Source organism: Pseudocercospora fijiensis (assembly GCF_000340215.1).
Source record: "Pseudocercospora fijiensis CIRAD86 unplaced genomic scaffold MYCFIscaffold_12, whole genome shotgun sequence".
NCBI lineage: Eukaryota > Fungi > Ascomycota > Dothideomycetes > Mycosphaerellales > Mycosphaerellaceae > Pseudocercospora > Pseudocercospora fijiensis.
The window spans coordinates 843,375-866,041 of record NW_006921543.1 but is presented as its reverse complement, the minus strand read 5'-3'; the positions used below and the strand labels follow the sequence as shown (position 1 = coordinate 866,041).

General features: G+C 49.6%; 6 protein-coding genes across 6 annotated transcripts; 2 read left to right on the top strand and 4 right to left on the bottom strand.

The window, feature by feature from the left end:
* Positions 1-3,820: 3,820 nt before the first annotated feature.
* MYCFIDRAFT_179935 (uncharacterized protein) lies at positions 3,821-8,128 on the bottom strand (the record flags this gene model as incomplete). The annotated part of the gene is made up of 22 exons (XM_007933928.1): positions 3,821-3,893; positions 3,927-4,005; positions 4,037-4,189; positions 4,218-5,178; positions 5,207-5,303; positions 5,338-5,514; positions 5,569-5,616; positions 5,671-5,726; positions 5,760-5,826; positions 5,873-5,902; positions 5,932-6,033; positions 6,068-6,081; positions 6,124-7,154; positions 7,215-7,304; positions 7,334-7,383; positions 7,418-7,437; positions 7,475-7,492; positions 7,529-7,647; positions 7,680-7,933; positions 7,963-8,011; positions 8,039-8,078; positions 8,108-8,128. The coding sequence occupies 22 exons, from the start codon at positions 8,126-8,128 to the stop codon at positions 3,821-3,823; spliced, it is 3,549 nt and encodes a 1,182-aa protein (XP_007932119.1).
* A 54-nt stretch (positions 8,129-8,182) lies between these two features.
* Positions 8,183-11,920, top strand: MYCFIDRAFT_217057 (uncharacterized protein; the record flags this gene model as incomplete). Its single annotated transcript, XM_007933927.1, has 5 exons — positions 8,183-8,879; positions 8,937-9,092; positions 9,144-9,206; positions 9,790-11,689; positions 11,746-11,920. The coding sequence occupies 5 exons, from the start codon at positions 8,183-8,185 to the stop codon at positions 11,918-11,920; spliced, it is 2,991 nt and encodes a 996-aa protein (XP_007932118.1).
* A 1,282-nt stretch (positions 11,921-13,202) lies between these two features.
* On the top strand, positions 13,203-14,842 carry MYCFIDRAFT_42408 (uncharacterized protein; the record flags this gene model as incomplete). Its single annotated transcript, XM_007933793.1, has 5 exons — positions 13,203-13,358; positions 13,423-13,684; positions 13,740-13,931; positions 13,982-14,486; positions 14,539-14,842. The coding sequence occupies 5 exons, from the start codon at positions 13,203-13,205 to the stop codon at positions 14,840-14,842; spliced, it is 1,419 nt and encodes a 472-aa protein (XP_007931984.1).
* A 340-nt stretch (positions 14,843-15,182) lies between these two features.
* On the bottom strand, positions 15,183-16,149 carry MYCFIDRAFT_88718 (uncharacterized protein; the record flags this gene model as incomplete). Its single annotated transcript, XM_007933926.1, has 3 exons — positions 15,183-15,264; positions 15,447-15,580; positions 15,637-16,149. The coding sequence occupies 3 exons, from the start codon at positions 16,147-16,149 to the stop codon at positions 15,183-15,185; spliced, it is 729 nt and encodes a 242-aa protein (XP_007932117.1).
* Positions 16,150-16,882: 733 nt separating this feature from the next.
* Positions 16,883-19,210, bottom strand: MYCFIDRAFT_191492 (uncharacterized protein; the record flags this gene model as incomplete). The annotated part of the gene is made up of 4 exons (XM_007933925.1): positions 16,883-16,976; positions 17,232-17,479; positions 17,887-18,048; positions 18,104-19,210. The coding sequence occupies 4 exons, from the start codon at positions 19,208-19,210 to the stop codon at positions 16,883-16,885; spliced, it is 1,611 nt and encodes a 536-aa protein (XP_007932116.1).
* Positions 19,211-20,013: 803 nt separating this feature from the next.
* On the bottom strand, positions 20,014-21,282 carry MYCFIDRAFT_146451 (uncharacterized protein; the record flags this gene model as incomplete). Its single annotated transcript, XM_007933924.1, has 4 exons — positions 20,014-20,511; positions 20,585-20,956; positions 21,009-21,157; positions 21,222-21,282. Coding segments are annotated over 4 exons (1,080 nt in total), but the record flags the coding sequence as incomplete, so codon positions are not given.
* Between the last annotated feature and the right edge of the window lie 1,385 nt (positions 21,283-22,667).

Genomic DNA, 22,667 nt, shown 5'->3' with positions numbered 1-22,667 from the left:
TCAAACAGAGAGGCAGAATACTACGCTATAGCAGTACCTACGTAGCTACATTAATAAGGACCCTAACAGATAGGTTAACCTCTTACAACTAGCTAAATTCGTGTACAATAATAGTGTCTACTTATTAACTAAGGTCTTACTATATATAGCTATAATAGGTTAGAACGCTGCTATACTACAAGACTCCCTATCGCTCGAGGCCGGGCGTAAGGAAAGGGAAGCGCGTTAAGTACCCGAAACACTAGCGGCTATTAAGAGGGTTTAGAAGATGCGAGAAATCTATACTAAGATAGCCGAGAAGTTGACAAAGGCTTAAGAGTACTAAAAGACCTACTACGACAAGCACTATACGCTAATAACCTTTAAACAAGGCGACATAGTTGTACTAAGCACTAGGAACCTCCGCATCCGTAAGTACCTATTACCTAACGGCAAAACAAGGCCTAAGCTCGTACTAAGATATATTAGTCTATTCCGCATTCGAGAAGTTAAGGGCTCCTCCGTATAGGCCTATTAGTTATAGCTTCCTCCTTATTACACTATCTATAACACCTTCTATATATCCCTCCTTAAGCTATATTACCTACGCGAGGGGGATAAAGCCCCTACTAAACACGAAGATATACTAGCGGATAGTAAAGAGCTATAGTCTATAGAACGTATTCTAAAGCACCGGACTAGGCAAGGCAAGAAGGAGTACCTATTAAGATAGCAAGGCTATTCGCCTAAATAGGACTTGTAGGAAGCTAGAGGTTCCTTTAGGGATATAACTAAGTTATTAGATAAGTATTAGACTAGTATAAAGAACAAGAAGAAGGCTAAGGGCCTATAATGTCGCCTAGGAATAATACTCTCCCCGGGGTGCTATTAGCTAACTAATTAGAGACAAGTAGTTGTTAGTAACAAAGGACAATAAGACTACACTAGGCGCGCTACGACGCGTTAGCTAATTGCCTGCTCTTTTAAGGACTCTACCTCTTTACTAATGCGCCCTATAAGGCCCTTCTCCTAGTATTTAGGTCCCCCTCTTAATCCTTTATTCTATTAAGGCCTCGAGGCCTAGGCAATCGGCGCGGCCGGCGCGGCTATATTAGTAACAGTGTTACGGGGTATATTGCTAGTTAAGGAAGGAAGGACATAGCTATATTAGTAACGGTGTTACCGAGTTGTTGTTAGTTAGAGAAGGAAATTAGAAGAAGGTAAAGTTAGCGCTAAGACGACTAGCGCCGCTATTGTTAAACATTACCTGCTATTGCTACTACACTTGTAAAGACAACCTTACCTACACTACGAGCCTAAGGCACCTTTAATTAAAACTTTAATCAAAACTTTAAGGCTAAGTTAAAACTTGAAGCCGCCTAAAAGATTAAGCGACTAATAGACTAACTAAGGGCAAAACTATAGAGCTAAGCTAGCTAGGGTCGATCTTGTAGACAATAGGTTACTCCTCGATCTTTCCGACCCTTTAAGCGAGGCGAACCTCTACTACTGCACTTATAATAGCCTTTACTTATAGAAACTAGACGAGCTGTGTTTTTTGAAAAGATAAGATAAGATTAATACTTGAAGGCTACTAAACCTAGCTAATTAGGGCTAGCGAAACTACGAACAATAAGAATAATAACCCTCGGAAGCGAACAAACCCTCGGAAGCGGACATTGCTAGGTCTTTTAAGAGTAGACGCAAAGAACTCGGTACGACATTACTTAGAGCAGAGGTAGGGCTGCAATACCTCGTACGTCTACCTATTATAGTAGGGAAGACGCGCTCGTATTATAATTAGTCGAAGGCCCTTAATTCTTATAGATATATATCACTTTATAGCTTATTGTATATAGGGATAGCGTAGTTAGAGTTAGATATTATACTGTATTAGAGGTAAGGTTTGATATCGTTATATAATTAGATAGTTAAGTATTCAATTTAGCGCGGGCTAAGTAGCTTGTTAGACTTGCTAAGTTAGCGGCAATAGAGGTCGTAGAATATAGATAGGCTACGAGGGCGCGGCCTTTAGAAGGGAAGCGTATATTAGGGCTAAAGAGGCTATACGTAATTAGCATGTAACTAGGCTAAGTGAAGCTAGGGTCTTAGTGCCTTAGGCAGGGCTTAGCGCTTAGTAATAGGCCAACTTGCCTGCCTTCCTCCCTCTCCTCCTAGCTCTTTATCGAATACTACTCGTACCTACTACTACCCTATCTACCTACTAATATACCCTTCTTACAGCCGAGGTCGATCTTATAGATAATAGGTTACTCCTTAATCTTTCCGACCCTTTAAGCAAAGCGAACCTTAACTATTACACTTATAATAGCCTTTACTTATAGAAACTAGACGAACTGCGTTTTTGAAAAGATAAGATTAATTAACAATTAAAGGCTACTAAACCTAACTAATTAGGGCTAGCGAAACTACGATAGTAAATAATAGCCCTCGTAATAATAAGAATAAATCCTCGGAAGCGGACATTTCTAGGTCTTTTAAGAGTAGACGTAAAGAACTCGGTACGACATTACTTAGAACGGAGGCAGTACTATAATACCTCGTACGCCTACCTATTATAGTAGGGAAGACGCGCTCGTATTGTAATTAGTCGATAGCCCTTAATTCTTATAGATATATATTACTTTATTATATACAAAGATAGCGTAGTTAGAGTTAGATATAGTATTAGAAGGTAAGGTTTAATATAGTTATATAATTAGGTAGTTAAGTATTTAATTTAGCGCGGCTAAGCAGCTTATTAGATTTGCTAAGTTAGTAGTAATAGAGGTCGAGATTAGAATATAGAAAGGCTACGAGGGCGCGGCCTTTATAAGGGAAGTATATGTTAGGGCTAAAGAGGCTATACGTAATTAGTATATAACTAGGCCGAGTAAAGCTAGGGTCTCGATACCTTAGGCAGGGCTTAGCGCTTAGCATTAGGCTAACTCTCCTACCTTCCTCCCTCTCCTCCTAGATCCTTATCGAATACTACTTATACCTACTACTACCCTATCTACCTGCTAATATAACCCCTTCTTATAGAGCGGAAGGAAAGCCCTCTTTAAGCAAAGTATTTAGTCCTTTATAAATAGCCGCTTCTAATATTAGTATTACGAGAAGTATAAAATCGGTAAGAATAGAGGCTAGTAGTATAGCTTAAAGAACAGGTTAGGGTAGGGGCCCTCGTTAAGTAAAGAACCGAGCTTTTTATAAATAATCGCTTCGTATAAATCGAGAAGTATTAAATCGGCGAAAACTTAAAGAGATATTAGTATTATAGCCTAAAAGATATAGCGGATAGAAAGCCCTCTTTAAGTAAAGAACCGAGCTCTTTATAAATAACCGCTTTATATAAACTAAGAAGTATTAAATTAGCGAAAAGAGATATTAGTATTATAGCCTAAAAGATATAGTAGAAGGAAAGCCCCGGAATCCTCGAGAGAGAAACTCGAGAGTATAGTCTTAAGGAGATATAGGAGAGGTCGCTTAGATTCGGTAGAAAGTGCTTCTTTAGGTAAAGTACCGACCTCTTTACGAATAGCTGCTTCTCCTACTACGAGCTATACAAGATTCTCGAGAAATGAACTTAGGAGCATAGTCGTAAGGGGATATAGGAGCGGTCGCTTAGATTTAGTAGAAAGTGCCTCTTAAAAGTAGAGCACCGAGCTCTTTACCCTTAGCCGCTTCTCCTACTACGAGCTATATAAGATTCTCGAGAAATGAACTTAGGAGTATAGTCTTAAGGGGATGTGGGAGCGGTCGCTTAGATTTGGTAGAAAGTGCCTCTTAAAAGTGGAGCACCGAGCTCTTCACCTATAACCGCTTCCTCTACTGCGACCTATATGAAGTCCTCGAGAATAGAAGTTAGCAGCATAGCCCAAGAGACACGACGGAAGGCATATGGCAATTTACTGTCCCAATCCATTACTTTTCCCTATCTGTACCATTCCTTTGTGAGCGGAGTATTCCCTTTCATTACCATCCCAACCCCAAAACCTGCATATGGGTATCTATACTCAAAACCTTTTCAAAACCCAGCAATTCCTCTAACAACAAAGAAAAAACTCCTTCGGAATTTCCCAACCGCGCAACCCCAGAATGGGAAAGGCTTGATATCTTCCCTCCAAATCATTCCGAATCTGAAATGGCGAATTCTTTGTCGATGCCAGCGGCTTCAGATGGCTCTTCTTCAGGGGCTGGGATGGCTCTCTCGCGCATCAGACCGAGTCGACGACGCTGTGCGGGAGGTTCAGGCATGGACTCGGGACGGCGAGTTGATGGCTCTTCTTCAGGGGCGGCTGAGATGTTTCTCTCACGCATCAGGCCAAGTTGACGCCGTGGACGAGGAGCGACGGGGCGAGCGCGACGATCTTGTTCTTCGATCTTCAGCCGTAAGATGTTCTCCGTGTCGCGGAGTTGGCGCTGCGTCTCGTGGAACTCGTCGATCAGATCTTCGGGCATGTCGTCGTCGTAGCGCGAGATCTCCATCCACAAGTCGTTCTTCAGTTGATGGAAGTGATTGCGTTGCTCCGTCAGTCCTTCGATGGTCAGGGGAGCGCGACTGTCGAAGCTGGGTGCGGTGGTCATTGATGTGGTGACGGTACGACGGCGGGATGGTGAGTGCTGTTGAGTTGCTGATGAAGTGGCGACTCGAGCGCTCTGCTGGGCGTGCGAAATGGGTCTTCTCTGCCGTGACGGGGTGCTGGGCTTTTTTGGAGGTGGCACTTGAGAGCGAGGGTAGCCGATGTTGCAGTTCTGACTCACGAGGAAGTAACGAAGGGTGTAATTCTGCTGCAGCAGATTCCAGCGCAACACGTTGTCTCCATCTTCGGTGTGTAGGAATGCGTCTGACAGGGGAGGAAGACCACGCGCTCGACGTGCCTCCTGAACCTCCAGCTCCACCGCTACGCGGCTGGTCGTTCCATTCTCGCTGTTCTCGTCGAACCACAGAGTCGTTTGGTGGAAGCGATTGTACAGATCCTGTTTTCTGAGAGCACGATACTGAGCTCGATCTTGCGCGGTGCCTTTGATGTTGGCAAGCATCTTGTCGGGGTTGTGTCTCTTGAGCAGCTCGATGAGCACATCGTAGCCGATGTGCACCAGCGGCAGTCCGAAGAGATGATCATCAGATGCAGTGCTAGGGTCGAAGGTGTCGCGACGCGCCTTGTAAGCTCCGAGGATCTCTCCTGGCTTGAACTCGAACGTCTTCTCTTCTTTGTTAGACGTCTTCGCCTTGGCCGGCGGACTGCCAGGGGCAGAGGAGGCCATTGACGACTTGGAAAGGGGTCAATCTAATCGTGCGGCTGCGTGCATGTGAGTATCTCTGATGGAGGAATCAAATGGTCTAGGGGAGACGAACCTGCGATGTGGAATCTCGGGCTTCTGTGCAGCTGGGAGGAGTTGAGCCGGTGAGGAGGAGTCTTGGTGTTCGCGAGCTCACGAAGCTTGGAGAGCATCGCGTTGACAGACAACAACTTCACCCGTTTCCCAGGCAATGGGCCATGATCCAAACATCGCCGATTCTTCCGTCCACTTTCGCACAGGTAGGAGGCTCGAGGAAGATAGCATGTATTCAATCACATGAACATCAGGGGCTGAGAGGTATTATATACCAATCTCTTGTCATCATAGGGTCTGGCGCGTGATCAGTTGAAGAAGTGGCAAAGCAGCTCTCGAGTGATGCCGCACGACTTACATCCAGTGACAGATATGCTTGACTCCGTGCTGTCGCCTGGAGCTTGGAGCTTGTGTGATTATTAGTTGATGGTCTTCCTCACCTCGCTCAGATGCTGACCTGGATTGTACAGATAGCAAATCAGCCACAATGCCACGTCAACGACTGCCCTAGCCTTCACGAAACGGCCTTTTAAGCCTACGCAGCATGCTTCACACGTGGAAGACAGCTTCAAAGATGGAGGAACTTGGAACTTTACAACAATGTGATTCTACGATGAAAGCTGGAGCCTATTATTAGTGTCAGATGGAGAACGATCAAGAGCAGGGTTGAAGATTATGCTATGCAACTTACACATACCGCCAGCGCCGAAGAGCCTGAGATGTCGATATTCCATCACAATTGCCTCACTTCACAGCGTGAGACTAGTAGCCATCAATATCCATCAGATCATCATCGCCTCTGACAAGCTTCAATTCAAATCTCGCTTTATTGAGCTTGACTTGTGCTTGAGCTTGCGATGCTTCGTCTAGGGCAGTTTCGAACTCGACATGAGCTGCCAAGACAGCTACCTCTAGTTCGTCGATTGCTTCCCTACGAGCTTGTTCTCGCTGAGTGATCTCTTGAGGGCTTAGTTTCGCTGCCCAATCTGCCGGTAAAGAGCGCAAGGGTGGGACGTATTCGTCCAGCTTTGCAGCCCATTCGCGCAAACTACGAGGTCCTGAGCGTGCGATTCTGGCATCTGCTTGTGCAGCCGCCAGTTTCTGTCTCTCTTGGTACTCCTCTTGGGTTAACTCTGGGACATCATCGTCAGGCTTGACGCTCTTGGAATTGTTCGATTTCCTTGAGCGGCGTGAGCTTGTGCTTGAGCTAGAGCGTAAGCTTGGGAGATCTCTAGGAGTAAGTGAGCTTTGGATGACCTTGCGTCTGGGCTTGGACTTGGGTTTGTTGAACTTACCGTCCTTTTTGTGCTGATCAATGATTGGTATCGACTTCTGGTCAGTGTAGACGCCGTGCTGCTCGAGCCATGACTTCAAGTCCGGATGGCGTCTTGGTAGGTGTAGACCACGGGTCTCTGCGTCATACTTAGTATTGAGCATGAACGAGTTTGGGAGTGGCGATAGACCTTTGAGCATTCGAGCTTCCTGAACGTCCAGTTCCAACCGAACGTGCGAGGAATTGTGCTCACGTGGCCCGTGCCAGATGGCGTCCTTGAAGCGCCCTATCAACGCCGCGCGTGTGAACATGTCTTGGTCGTTAGCCGTCTTATAGAGGATATCTGACACCTCAAGGTGCTTGAAGAGCTTGATCAGATACTGATAGCCAATGTTGTCCTTAGGTAGAGAGCATATCTCGTCGATGCTCATGTCTTCGGGGGACTTGTGCTGACGGCGACAAGCAGCTTGGACCTCGCCACTGCGAGTGTTGTAGGTTGTCTCTGACTTCATAATGATGATGGCGTTGAAGCGTTGTGGTGTCTTTCGGAAGATCGCAAATACTTAGGTTGATGTGATTGCTCGAGTGAAATGCCGTTGTATTCGAACTAGAAGATCTCGACCTGCGAGATCGTGTTGAATTCCTTTGACTGCTCGAGTGATAGGTTGTGATTTCGATAGAATGCATGTTCCCTCCTGCATTTTATCATCTGCTCACACGAAGAGGTCTTTGTGCTTGCACGGGCTTTGTCAGTTATTGAACTTTGACAGAAGGGCCCGAAGTTCTTTGTGCTGGTACAATGCTATTCGTACAATGCTATTGTACCGTCCTTCGGGATGCTGTTGCTCCCAGGGACACTCAATGCTATTATGGAGGACTCACAAAGAGGTTCTTTGTTCTCTGACAAGCATTGTGAGTTCAGAAGGGTAACTGAACGTCCATGTGGAGTGAGTTACCGGGCCCAGATCCTGACGCAGCGCAGCCAAAGACAAACCATGTCGTGAGAGGCTCATGCCGTGCTCCCAAACCACGTCGTCCGCCGCGCAAGCTCATATCTCACGGTACTAAAACATTGCTTATCCAACACAAGCTTTTGTCCGACCCTCAACGTCAATTCGTGCTGAAGAGTTTGCAGCGCCACTAACCCTTCGATGAAGAATGTATACAGTAGTCGCCCTATCACGCTCTAAAGCATCCCCACAGCCCGAGGAAATTACCGAATTCGGAAGCTGCGACAAGTTGAATCTGATTCGGTCCCTCTTAGCGTGTCTTTGAAGATCACAAATTCTCCTAAACTTACCCGCGATCCCCTGAGTTGTTCCTGGACGGCTTATCATTAGTCTTTCCATCCCGAGTCATAGTGTGAAGACGGGAATGCTACTACTGAGTTTGTAGGCGTCGGTAGTGTGGCAATATTTGCTCAATAGAGCGAATTATTTTTGTGACGCGGGTCGTGAACCCCTTTCACTCGTTTCACTGAAACGCGCTCAGTAAATTCTGTTGTGCTTCTTGCACAAAATACGACAGTCTCGCCATTGGAAATCGGTAATCTTAGTCTTCCCTTTCTTCACATTCCTTACGGTCCTGACCATGATGGCCTTGAGGTCCCTGACCTTCGGTGTCGCCGCATTGCTGCTCGCACACAATCTTTGCACGGCGGCCACAGTGTCTTCAATAGGCAACTCGAAACCCCTTGATCCACGGAGCCCAGCAAGCACTTTAACGGCGTCACAGTCATCCTGCCCACTAGTCTGGAGCGTAGTGGCAGAGGATCTCAAACGGTCTTTCTCAGGCTGTAATGACCTCGCCCGATCCGCCATTCGATTCGCCTTTCACGATGCAGCTGGTTATTCGGTCAAAAACCCCGTCATCGCTCCAGCTTCTGGAGGTGCAGACGGCTCTCTCCTCCTGAATGACGGAGAGATATCCAGAGGCGATAACGCTCCCATGAAGCAGAATTATCGCGATCCGTTCCTGCTGCCGAAATACCTTACATACAAGAGCCAGGGCGTGAGCGCAGCAGATCTCGTCCAATTTGCAGGGAGTGTGGGAATCAAAAGCTGCCGAGGAGGTCCAACAGTAAAGACCGTGGTAGGGAGGAAGGAATCCAGCGCAGCTTCTCCAGGAGGACTTCTGCCGCAAGCATTTGGGAAGGGATCCGATTACAATACTTTGATCAAGCTCTGGAAAGATAAAACCTTCAGTCCGAGGGAACTTGCGGCTTTGATGGGTGCTCACACAGTGAGCGTTTCGCTCACGGAGCAGGCGAACGGCATTCCATTCGGAGGTGAGTGAACAAGTGTCTGCCGTTCCGGAAGTATCGGACAATTAACTTCATATGCAGGTGCGCAAGACTCCGACCCGACTGTTTGGGATAACCATTACTACAGCCAGACCCAATCTCGTACTCGTGGCGTGTACAGCTTCGCTTCGGACGTCAACCTTTCCAATGCTACCACGGAGTGTGGCAAAGCGTTCACGGCGTTTGCGAACGATCAAGGTAGGTGATGATCGAGGGAACAGTAGGTCATATTTGCTGATATTGGTGCAGCAACCTGGACGTCCGAGTTCGCTGCAGCCATGTACAAGCTTAGCGTGCTTGGTATCCCTCAAAGTGTGGTGGACAACTTTGTGGACTGCACCTCACTCATCTCTTGAGTGGCCATTGCACTGTACAGGTCGCAGACTTATTCTCTCCAGTTTTCTGCGCTCCCACATTCGAAGATAAATGGGGAGGGATGGTAGGCCTCATCCCTTCGGACTACTGTAGAATGTTACGATAGTGACTTGGAGATAGACGAGGGTGTAAGAACGAGGTATTCGAAAGCGGGTTATCCGATATGCGTGCTGGCACTGGCTTCCATTCTTGTGTCTATTGAGGAGGGTTACTGACAAGAGCCTTGCCCAATGATGTTCTTTGGCACATTGATGGTACATATATGCAGCGTCGAGAGTGAATGTATCCCTGTTCCTATTTCCACGTAATCATCACTGACGTATGCGGCTCTGCGACCCATGCCAGCGAAGAAACAACGCGAACTCTCCCGCTGCAAGTCAACATTCAACCTTCCCTTGGATCATCGACGACGACGACAGCGACAGGCTTCACAGTGGCCATTAAACAGACCATAATGATCCAAAGTGGACTCCGGTGACATTAAACGCTCGCCACAGAATGCGAGCCACCATCTCCTTAGGCCGGACATGCCTCAGAGCCATACACAATACGACGCCTGCCCGACCTCGGGTCATTCGACATATCAACTACAGCATACGAAGTGGGCGTAGTACAAAGTCATTCTCCAATCTTTTCCATAATGCGCGGAGAACCTTCAGACCTCCTCCCGCGCCGGTCAAGGGAGGAACACTCCTTCTCGCAGCTCTCAGCCCCGCCGCATTCGTTTCGATCGCAGAGGACGATGAGGACAACAATGACGGAAAGACGCACGAGGAACATATGCTCGAAATCTCTCGGCGGGAAATTGAGGAGTACGTGCCGGAAACATTACGCAATAGCAAGAAAGTCCGTGTTGGATTGTGGAAATTCCTGGATACTTGGATCTATGAACCTATCGCAACGACATTTCGATTCTTTCATCTGGTTATTATATTTGTCCCCGTAATTGCTACGGTTCCCGTAATGTGGTTTGGAGCGCGGCAAAAAGATAAAGATGGTGAACGAAGCGGGACATTGTGGTGGTATGGCTTTCTGGTGTCAAGCATGGAAAGAGCTGGCGCAGCTTTCATTAAGTTGGGTCAGTGGGCTGCGAGTCGAACGGATATATTTCCTACACAAATGTGTCGGATCATGAGTGCTTTGCATTCAAACGCTCCCGCGCATAGCCTGCAAGTCACGCAAGAGACGATTGAGAGAGCCTTTGGGAGACGGTTTGAGGATATCTTTGACGAGTTCGACGAGCAGCCGCTCGGCGTTGGGGCCATTGCACAGGTCTACAAAGCGAAGCTCAAACCAGATCTGGTCGGCGAAGGTCAACAGGAGATCGAGGTAGCGCCGAAGAACATTCGGGAACGAGCTCTAAGGACCGTAGATCCGCTATTAAAGAGCACGCCGAATCGTGTCCCGAGCACGTATGTTGCAATCAAAGTATTGCACCCTAAGATCGAGCGGATTGTGAGGAGAGATTTGTGTATCATGGGTGCATTCGCGAATATCATCAACGCCATTCCCACGATGGAATGGTTCTCCTTTCCAGATGAGGTCAAGCAATTCGGCGAGATGATGAGACTGCAACTGGACCTCCGAATCGAAGCCGCCAATTTGACACTCTTCCGCAAGAACTTTCGCACCCGATCAACGGCATGGTTTCCCTACCCATACACCCAGTATACCACTCGCCAAGTCTTGGTAGAAGAATTCGCTACTGGTATACCACTCGAGCACTTCCTCCACAATGGCGGCGGAGTCTTCCAGAAGGAGATCGCTGACGAAGGCCTCGATGCATTCCTCCACATGCTCCTAATTGACAACTTCATCCATGCCGATCTCCATCCAGGAAACGTCATGGTACGCTTCTATCGACCGGCAACGGTTCGCGACCGGACACCCTTTCCTAGCTGGACCGGTAAAGGCAAGCCTGATGTGGAAGGCTCGGAGGACGTCACCGAGCAAGTCATTTCCCGTCTCAAACCGCATCGTGACAACAAAGAATCCTGGCTTGCGACGCTGAAGCAAATCGACAAAGAAAACTATCGACCGCAACTCATCTTTATCGATGCTGGACTGGTGACCGAATTGAATGAGACGAATCGTAAGAACTTCTTGGACCTCTTCAAATCTGTCGCCGAATTTGATGGATACAAGAGTGGCAAGCTGATGGTCGAGAGATGTCGACAACCTGATGCTGTCATCGATGAAGAAGTTTTTGCATTGCGAATGCAGCACTTAGTCCTCGGTGTCAAGAGCCGGACATTTGCGCTCGGCAACATCAAGATCGGTGACATTTTGAATGAGGTCTTGGATATGGTTCGATCACATCACGTCAGGCTCGAAGGTGATTTCGTCAATGTCGTACTATCTATCCTCTTACTGGAAGGTATTGGAAGGACTTTGGATCCGGATCTGGACTTGTTCTCTGGGTGAGCAGGATCTCCTTACGTTCTCACCGCAACTGTCGACTAATTAGTTTCTGCAGGGCACTACCAATCCTTCGCCAACTCGGCGCCCAATCCGGCAAATCTATGCTCACTTCAGGTGACCTGTCGATGGTCAAGGTATGGGCTGGTCTAGAGGCCAGGAAATTCCTGCAGGCGAGCATCGAGAGCGTGGAAAAGTGTGTCAAGTATGATCAGTTGAGTCCGAATATCTAGACGCGAAGCGCGAAGCGAAGCGAAGCATTAATTTTACAGATGCATATTCTTGGAGTTTGATGAAGGGGATGATTATACACGGAGATGATACAGCGGGGCCAGCGAATTCATTCCAATAAGTCGGACCACTCTAGATTCTCAACAGCAGAGACGAACAGGGGACAAAGCATACCCTCCTACTTCAGAAAACCAGTTCATATTCACGGAAACATGATTCTTTTGCCGCTCGCAACAGTGTATCACGGTCGACACATACAGTCACGAGGATGATGTTGGTTCGCGGCCTCGAAATACCGCTGTCGCCACGGATCGGAATAAGAGGTTTTTAGTCCCTCAAAACTCATCAGCCAAGTACCGCAATCACCTGAGCCCTCTTGGCTTCGTCACGCTTGTGCTTGTGCTTATGCGTGATCCGGATGCATCTTCTCTCATCTACAGTATGATGTTGTTGGCCGAAGTGAGATGTCTATTTCCAAGTCTGTTCACGGCATTATAATTATTTATCTTGTGGGATGCAATTTTGAGGCTTGCAAGTCCGAATGGCTGTGGCAAATGCAATGGCCTCCCTCTACGCTTTTCTCGAGAAAAGAGGCTGGCTAGAACTATTCTAGCCAATGTCATCACAGACTGCCATGGAAAGACCGACGCGCCTGCTATGCCCCGATTGTTTCATGCGAGAGAAGCAAAACGCTAGTAGAATTCGAAGACTTCCAGAAGGCCACTAGACTAGACTCACTCCTAGGGCAGAGAGACAAGATACTGTAAGTAAATCCCTCAAGATCCACCATCCACCACGCCAAGCACTCTTCCCATTTCAAAAGAGAAAAAAAAAAAATCTCGCAGCTGAGGTCACAGAGACAAGACAAGCAACAGAAAAGAGTACTGTAGTGCGTATCCTATCCGCATTCTGGAGAAAAGCCGGCCGGCATGACCATGGAATGCATCGTGCGTAGACAGGGGTTCAGAAGTAACAATCCAATTGATTGAGCACTTGACGGTGCTTTCTTAGCCGCCTTTGCTCTCAATCCTCGAGACAGTAGTGCTGAAGTGGATACATCCACACCGTTAGTACCCGAACAGACTTGCATTACCCCGTGGGTATCAAGTAATAGCTGGGCAAGGACCTCCTCAATCCTCATGGAGTAAGTATTCCAACGCACGCGATCAGAAGTTTGTTTTCGTATATTATTACCTACCTACCTACCTCTTGCTTGGTGGTCCAGTTTATTATTCCCGACCCTCACACATTTTCGGTTGTGGTTGTGTTGTAACGTCGCCATTCATGCCACCACCTTACGACGACGCAAAAAAGCTAGGCGAGGAGCTTGCTCCCATACCGACAGCAGACTTCGGAGATGTCCAGGACTATCCGAAAGATGCGAATGTCGTCGATGCAGTGTTCGGAGCGATCAATCATGATGGACCGAACTATAAAAACGTAAGAGGTTGCAGAACGACGAGGACGACGAGGAGGTCGGGTCAAAACTGACCAAGATGCACAGGTTGGTTGGATGGGGACTGTGGTGCTCATGATGAAAACGCAGGTCGGACTCGGTGTGCTCGGGATCCCATCTGCTCTGCACACATTGGGGATGATTCCGGGAGTCGTAATCTTGCTGGTAGTCGGCAGCATGACTACCTGGGCGGGCTGGATGGTTGGACGGTTCAAGCTTCTCCATCCTGACGTGTACGGCATTGACGATGCTGGCAAGTTGATGTATGGTCGAATGGGCAGGGAGATTCTATACTGGGGCTTCAACATCTGTGAGTGGCGTGGAACTTTATTGATAAGCCATTTGCGCCAAGCTGACGTGCATAGATTTTATCTTCTTGTCTGGCTCGGCAATGCTTGGTATCAGTATCGGATTCAACTCTTTGTCGCTTCACGGCGCATGCACTGCCATTTTTGTCGCTGTTGCGGCTATCATTGGGTGGACGTTTGGAAGCATTCAGACTCTTGGGAGAGTGTCTTGGATTGCCTGGGTCGGTGTGGCGGGCATCTTGACAGCTGGTAAGCTTGATCATGATTGATGCTAGTTTCGTGCGCTGATGAGTCTGGAGTCTTCTCTCTCACTATTGCCGTTGGAGTGCAAGATCGTCCTGCTGCAGCGCCTCAGACTGGCGTTTACAAGTCCGACTACCTGCTTTTCAACAGCGAAGCCACTTTCGCAGAAGCCATCTCCGCAGTTTCGACAATCGTTTTTGCCTTCGCGGGTACTCCAGCATTCTTCTCCATCATCTCGGAAATGCGCAACCCTAAGGACTACACCAAGAGTCTCGTCATCGCCCAGTCCGGTGTGGCTTTGATCTACTTGGTCATCGGGATCGTTGTGTACTACTACTGTGGTTCATACGTCGCTTCTCCTGCCCTTGGATCCGCTGGTGTGACCATGAAGAGAGTCTGCTATGGCCTTGCCCTGCCAGGTCTTGTCGCAAGTTGCATGCTTTTCGTCCACTTGCCAGCCAAGAGCATCTTCATGCGCTTTATGAGAGGCACCGAGCACTTGACCAGGAACACCCCAATTCACTGGATGGCATGGTTCGGCTCTACCTCGACAGTCGTCATGTGAGTGCGGTCGAGTACAAAGACCTAAACGCAGTGAGCTAAGTCTTCGCAGCATCGCCTACCTCATCGCAAGTGGTATCCCAGTGTTCGATGGTCTCATCTCACTCATTGGTGCCTCGTTCGCAACAGCAATGTCCTTCCAGCCAATGGGTCTGATGTACCTTTACGACAACAAGCACAGGAGCAAGTTTGAGCGAACCACTGGATGGTGGATTCATATCTCCTGGGCAATCATCGTCATCACTCTCGGCACCTTCATCATGATCGGAGGTACCTATGGCTCCATCGTCGGTATTGTCAACAGCAAGGACCGCACATCTCCGTGGTCATGTGCAGATAACTCAAACTCGTCATAGGAAATTTTGGCATGAACATGGGTGTTCTCGGCATTGGAGGATGGTAGCATTAGGTGGCGTTGCATATTCTCCGGGGCGGTCTTCCAAAAGCATCTGAGTTCGAAGACACAGCTTGTACAGAGGTCACCAGTAGACCTAGAAACCCAATCGCGGTGACACCGTTCAGTCACTTCCTTCCAATCGATACGCTTCACTCTGACCGTGTCGACAGCCTTTTCCGAGACTTTGTTGGTATCATGATCGTCCTCCTCATATGCATTACCAACCGAATTCTTCCTCCGCTGAATTGCCGAGTAGCTCAGTAAGGAATTGCTATGGAACAGCAGGATTTCCGTGATCACTATCCTCGCTCTGTGTTGCATGTTGGTCTCCAGGTCGTGGCCGAAGTGGGAGAGCCGAAGGCTGCACTCTCTTGATACTTCCTGCATACCCAGACAGTGCGTCGTGTCCTCCAGGGAGAAGGACCTTTGAAGCGTCCACGCTATCACCTGATGTGGCCTGTTGATCTTGCCCCTTGCTCTCGATGTTGCTCTTCTTGAATGGGCCAGGTGGGCGGAACGGCGTGTGAGCCATCCCGAAACCCGCGGCTTTGGATGCTGCTGACATTGCTCGACTTGCGGGAGAAGGCCCAAGCGGTTGTTGAATGGCTGAAGCTGGCTCAGAGTTCTCAGAATTCGTAGGAATTGCAGGCGAAGCAAGAAGTAGTTTCTGTCCGAAATCGGCGAACTCTGCATTTCTCTATGGCCAAGTTAGTTTGCTGCTGTGAGGGCAAGCAAATTTACGAGAATGCTCACCCGGGCCGCTTTACAAGCCGTCTTCTCGCGTGCTTCCCCGACTGAATAGCCCAGCGCCACATCATCTGCTTCTTCCTCGGCCTTGGTCCATCTTTCGGCTGCTTGTGCTTGTGCCTCGATCTCGGCAAGCTTGGAATGGACCTTATCTTCTGGCTTTTCATCTCCGTCCAGTTCACCAGTAAGCATCTGTTTCAATTCTGAAATGCTGTCCCAGAGCTCCTGTATAGTCTTGTCGATGTCCGCGTCCTCCCCCTCGAGATGGAAGCGGCGGACGAGGTGGAACAGGACCTGGGCATCCTCGAGGAATCTCCAAGCTTCCTTCCGAGCGGGCACAGCGTTTACCAGAATGAGCAAGGTTCGAATATTATGGTAGCGTGGGATAGCGGGCTCAGCGATGAGGTCTCGAGCGCGAGAAATGCACTCGTTGATTTTGCCTTCGGCATAGAGCTTCTGGATTGCGTTGAATTCGTCGGTAAATGGTTTGGTAATCGCGTCTGTTGGTAGCTTCGCCATGATGGTTCACGAAGCGGCGACCTCTGGCACCTCCCGGAGCGTAGCGAAGGTCAGGTGACCAGGGGGAGCACGCTCGTGGGTTATGCTACGTGTGTCGATTTCTTGGCGCTCTGTGATTGGTCATTTTCAAAAGTTACAGACACCTAAGGCATCTGCACGTGACTTTCCAAGCACTCAGCACGTAACGAAGGTCGCTATAGTCCAGAATAGAGCGACAGCGATGAGAAAGGACTGCGACCTTCGGCACACGCGCTCATAAACCACGAGCGAGCTTCGTGACACATTGGATGCTGCTGGGCGGCAGCGTCCAACAGCACATGTTTGGAATGAGCAATGGTAAGAGGAGGCAGCAGCTGTCGCGCTTGTCTTGTCGCAGGCAGGCTTTGACTCCAATTGATCCAATTGACCCCCTTTTGGCTCAAGTGCGCTTCAAAGCCTTCGGGAGGGCTATGTGATTTTTTGACAACCCCAGAACTCAAAATTCTTATGAAGGTGTGGTTGCTACGAGGCGTCGTGGTTGCTATATGATAAAAGTGGGCCTAGAAGGGTGCGTCAGCCTTGAAGGCGCGAAGAAGCTCCTGTCTGGACTCATATACCCACCGAATCCAACAAGTCATAAGAGTATCGCATGCACCGCGCCACCGAAAGAGTCCGGAATTGTTTTACCCATTTGATGAAAACTCCGACCCACCTCAAAATCAGACAGGTAATGGTAAATATTGGCGATAAAGGACTATTTGAGGCCAACGGCAGCTACCCACGGAGGAAGCGCGAAGATGAAGGCAATACTGAACCTGTTTCGCACAATCGTCAGCATCACCGATGATCTGAGGTGATGTTAGTATTTTCTATAACAGCGACGCCGGAATCGAGGGGGAAGCAGAGGAGGAAGCAGTACTCACATCTTCATAGGAGTCTGCAGTGGGTGATGGCGATGCTGGCGATGACTACTTGGCTTGCTCTATACCGTAGATGCCTAGACCAAGAGCTATTACAGGCACATGTGAGAGGTGGGATTTTCTCGAAATTCATCACCACTCCTCCCCCTCCCCATCCTCCTCCTCCTCCTCTCCCTCACAAACCCCTCCCTCTCCAAAAACCCCACCTGTTCAATCCTCGACTTCTCCACATCAACAAAGAACCACAACCAAACCGCACTAGCGACACTCAAAGCGAAAAGGAAGGAAAAAGGCGAAGAGTCATTCCCTCCAGTGTCGTCGATAATCGCCGAGGAGATGAACGGGCCGATGAAACTTGAAGTTTTGCCGATGATGCTGAAAAGTGAGAAGAAGAGGAATTCTTTGCCGCGCGGGGTGATTTCGGAGATCATCTGTAGAGATGAGGTTAGTGATGGACGGGAAGTTGGGACGTCCATAGTGTTGGGGATGATGCGTGGATAGGGGTGGAGGAGGATGAGTGGATGCGGTGGTGGTGGAAACGGAAACGGAAACCTGCGTGTTGACTTGGCTTGGCTTGCTGCAGCTTTCCGCTCTGGACGGATACCGGACATGACAGCGGGCCAGCGGCGACGTGCAGGCACGAGAAGACACTCTCCACTACTACCCTGCGCGGGATATGCTCGTCGGAGCGGAAACGCGCAGGCGGAGATTGACGGGCAGCCACTTTGACAGCGGCAACCCACATGATTCAATCTCTGACACCACCGCCAAACAGGTGGGGTGGGTCGAACAATCCTCCCTCTTCTCGTTGTCGTCGGAAATGAAGCTGAGTACATACCGTCTGAGAATAACTGTACCAAGGACAGACAAACAAGCCATAGAAAGCCTGATACACCCAAACTTCCCAAGTATTATGAAACCCGAACTGATCCGTCCAGATCCCGATCATTCCCCATCCGTCCAGCAAGATAATCGCCACAGCCACGGCATTAAACATGGTCTTTGTCGGAAAGCTGGTATCGTTTCTGAATATTCCAAAAGGCGAAAATTCCAACGGCTTGCGCCGCGATTCCGACCAGGAGGAGATATGTGAGTTGAAGGGTATTATACGCCACAATCTCATTCAGGAGGGTTGCGATGACGGTGACAGTGGTGTTGAGGGAGTCGCCTAGTAAGAAGTATCCGATCAGATAGAAGAGACTTTGCCGTAGCTGCCAGATTTGCGTGAGTGCGTGCCATAATTGCCAGAATCCTGCGAGGACGATGTTCATACCAGGATCTTGACCTGGACGCCGTTTCTCCCATATGAACCAAGGAATTGCGACTAGCATCCAGACTCCCGAGGCGAAGGATATGAGGACAGAGAGACCCCAGTTGTTGTTGGCCGTCGAGGCGTTGACATGAAGTGCGAACATGATTCCGACGATGATGGCGAGGAGGATGATTTCTGCGACGGATTGGACGTAGAAAGCTACGTTGCTGAGTTCGTTACGCTTCATGCTGTCAGCGTGGTCGTACTGTTCGCGTGTGATTTGGCCATTTTCGTATTCTTGGGCTTTGTTCCGAAGTTCTCGCGTGTTCCTTGCCAGACCTGGGAATGCGGCTGTCCAGTACGTGAGGCAGAGTTGGTAGGCGATTAAACCGACGATGTACAGACCCAAACCGATCTGCCAGTCGTCGGCTGTGTGTACTCCCAACCAACCGAAGCCAATGCCCCAGGCGATCAAGGAAAGAACAATGAGGATGTTTGGACGAAAAGTCCCGAAGTCGGCGTAAGATCCTAGAATGAGGAAGACTACGATTTGTATCGCGAAGCTGATGCCATTGCAGAGAAGGACGACGCTGTTGATCGTCCTGTTTGCGCCAGCGAAGTAGACAATGGTGTTATCCTTGCCTCCAATGGCTTCGGCATGCTGATACACCAAATTCCTGGCTGCTGTCGGTGCAAAGTTGAATAGCGTAAGCCCGTTATTTCCGATATAGTATGCATAATAGGCCCAGATCTCTTTCTTGGTCGTCTCCCACTTCGGGTCGAATTGATCAGGTGCAACAGGCCTGTCCTCTTCGACCAACGACCCATTCGTCTCTTTCTCCATCGCTCCTTTCAGAGGATCCTCGGCCGGCGCAGTGTTCAATCCGAGTCCAGGGTCAACGGCCGCCATGACTGGCTACAGGTGGTTGTGGTATAGCATATATTGCAATTGCTAGCTCTTTACGGTTCCATGCGGTCGTCGGTCGTGCGATCGGTCGCGAGCAATGTCCAGAAAGTAGAGAGGTAGAAGTAGAACCACGCAAGCACCTACCCCAAAGAAACGAATCTTTGCAGCACGTCATGCCAAATAGAGGTCTCGACTGTGTAGTCCAGCGCAGGAGCGGGACGGACAGGAGCGAGAGGCGGCAGATGATGGAGCTGTACAATACCTTAGATCTATGCTTCGTCTAGAATAGTCTAGTGCTGCCGAACATGCGCTCGTCGTGTGTGCGGCACGGCGGAGACATTCTCTCGGAGTCTGCTGACAGAATTCCAGTTGTTGGGAATGAATGATTGGTATTGTTCATTCTCGCAATGCATGATCTACAACCATACAGTACAGCATTTCAAACAATCATGCGGTGACTGATACTGTATGATGACAAAAACTTTCACAACTTCCACTGCATATATAACTTCATTCGCATCGTGTGCCACAACACCCAGAATTCCAGTACCATGCATGGGAGTTTCATCATGGAAACGAAACACGTGCAGGAAAATGAAATGTAACCATATCGTAGTTCAGGCGCTCTGATACGCATTTCGAAGACCAGCATTTTCGCTCGTGTATCCTAGGACACAATCTTTCCTGTTTCACGAAGAAGGAAGGGGTAAGAATTTCTAGATCTCAATACAGTAGTTCTATAGTCCCACCTCTTAAGTTAGTTACGCCGAATTCGTCGCACAAGCCGCACACTCCATCGCCTCCCTCTACGCAGACGCAGAATCCACACGCTCATGCATAGCACTCATAGGAAACTCCTTCGTTTCCAACCCATCCAATCCCACCACACTAGACTGCTGCGCCGGGATACGTTCATGCATAGAATCCGGAACAAAATCTGGCGTGAGCGGTCTCCTCATCCCCATCAAAATCTCCGGGTGCGGAGCTAAAAAGGACTTATTCGTCGGACTTTTTATAGGAGAGTCGAGTTTTTCCAGCACGCTGTCGCGTTTTTTCAAAACCATTTCTTCCGAGGAAAGGGCTTGGCCAAAACCCTGTGATGCGGCGACTTGTTCGATAGACTTGAAGTATTTCACGGTTTTGACTTGCAGTTCGAGGGTGGCGTCTTCGTCGACGACGATCATGGCGTGTGGGTGCAGTTGGAGGGAGGAGAGGGTCCACATGTGGTTTACGCCGCCTTCGATGCATTTTTGGAGGGCGAGGGCTTTGTGCGGGCCGGTGATGATTATGACTACTTCGCGGGCCTGGAAAACAATAGTGACCATGTTAGCTTTTACTTGGGAAGATTTTATGTGCTGCTGGATCGTCGATACTTACGTCTAGAACGGTTTGGATTCCGACTGTCAAGGCCATCTTCGGCACCTCGTTCACGTCGTTGCCGAAGAATCTTGAATTTGCTAGAATGGTGTCGTAGGCGAGGGTCTTGACTCTGGTTCGAGATTTCAGACTTGAGCCAGGCTCGTTGAAAGCGATATGTCCGTCTGGACCAATGCCGCCGAGGAAGAGCTCAATGCCTCCAGAGCGTTTGATCTTTTCTTCATACGCGATGCATTCCTCCTCGAGATCCTCAGCATTTCCATTCAGGATGTTGATGTTGGCTGGGTCGATGTCGACGTGGCTGAAGAAATGCTTGTACATGAAGCTGTGATACGACTCCGGGTGTTCGCGGGGGATGGCTACGTATTCGTCCTGCTAGACGATGAGCTTTCCGAACGTCTCACGTGTGTGGCTGATGACGCACCATGTTGAAGGTAATGACATGCTTGAAGGATATGTCGCCATTCTTGTGCGCCTTGACCAGATTCTTGTAGATGCCTTCAGGGGAAGATCCAGTTGGCAGGCCCAGCACGAATGGCTTTTCAGGCGTAGGTGCAAAGGATTTGATGCGGTCTGGGTGAAAGGAAAGAATGAGTGTCGGAGTTTCTGAAACGAAGTTCGATCAACGATGACATACGAATGATGTAGTCGGAAATGTACTTGGAGGCGGTGGCCTTGTCGTCTCGAATGATGAGTCTCCTTGGTGCAGCTTAGCTCTTGATGCGATGGTGTTTGGGAGCTGCCAGGGCTTACATGATGGCACACTTGCGCGGGCTGCAGATAGGCGCAAGGTGGGACGAGATGGAGCTGCACAGGCGATTGCTGATACTGGTGGTATTTCTGCGATGATAAGGAAAGTGAAGCAAGGAGAAGAATATCTCACCATGCTCGGCGGATATGGCAGTGTGTCGACAGGACCGAAGCTACGAAGATTTGCACGTCACGTCAGAGTGCAGCTTTGCCTCCTGCTCCGGATGAGGCTTGCTGCCAGTGGTGCGCGCTGGGAGTTTGGATAAAGAAGGAGCACCTTTGGGGATGGAGCATGTCACCTCGTGGCTGCTCGTGAGCTCCCGCTGGCCGTGATTCGCAGGGCAGCTCCAGAAGCGCTCATGGTTACGTCGGGACCATGGGCACCCAGGCGTGCCTGACCTCGCGGGCCGAGCAGTGCGATCGTGGCAGGAGTGATGGAGCCACGTTCTGGTGGTGAGGGAGGGAGGGACGCATGTAGTTGGAGACGGTGATGGAACCCTCTCCGCAGTGGTATCGAGAGCCTGGAGGCATCTCGGTCGCGTGGGACGGGCGACGGCGGGAGGAAGTGAAGCTCGGGCAGAGGAGCTGTGGCAGTGGCACCCTTGCACGCACGACAACGCTTGGCCGCGGCTGGGGATTAGTTCGGGATGCAGATAGCAGTGTTGCATGCGGCTAAGCGCGTGCCTAATCGATAAGTTATGCCTCGCCTCGCTCCGTCGGGCAGATGTAACACGGCGTATCAGCGCGACCACCTTGCAGGCCAGGATGTTTCAACTTTCGCCATGGAGGAGTGGTGGAGGTGTGGAGTATGCGGTGCAGAAGCACTGGACAGGTGTCGTGCGACCATACACGACACGCCTCCAACATCATCATCACTGCAGCGCATTATCGTACAGTCGCAGTCGCAGTCGCAGTCGCAATATCGATTGTCGAAATGCGTCGCGTGTCTGTGTTTGCCTCGCCACACCTCGCCCTCCTTCCCGCCTCCCGCCCCGCCTTCCCGCACTTCTTCGCCGGCACACGGCCAGGGTGCGGAGCTAGAAACGGACCCTGAGCCAATGAGCGGCCGCAGCGCACGCGTTGGCATGGTTCAGACAACTCTAAACCCTGCTGCCGCTGCCGTTCTCGATGTGGAGAGGGCGAGAGACAACTCAGGTCCCAGTGTAGTAGTAGTAGTGTGCTGCGGTGCGGTGTACAGTACTTAATCCTGCGCACACCTATCGCCAGCATGCCCAGTGCTGTCGCTGTCGCTGTTGCTGCTGCCGCTGCTGTACTCTGCTCGTCTATGCCGATGACCTGATCTCAGAGCCTGAGCCAGCGGTGAACCTCACCT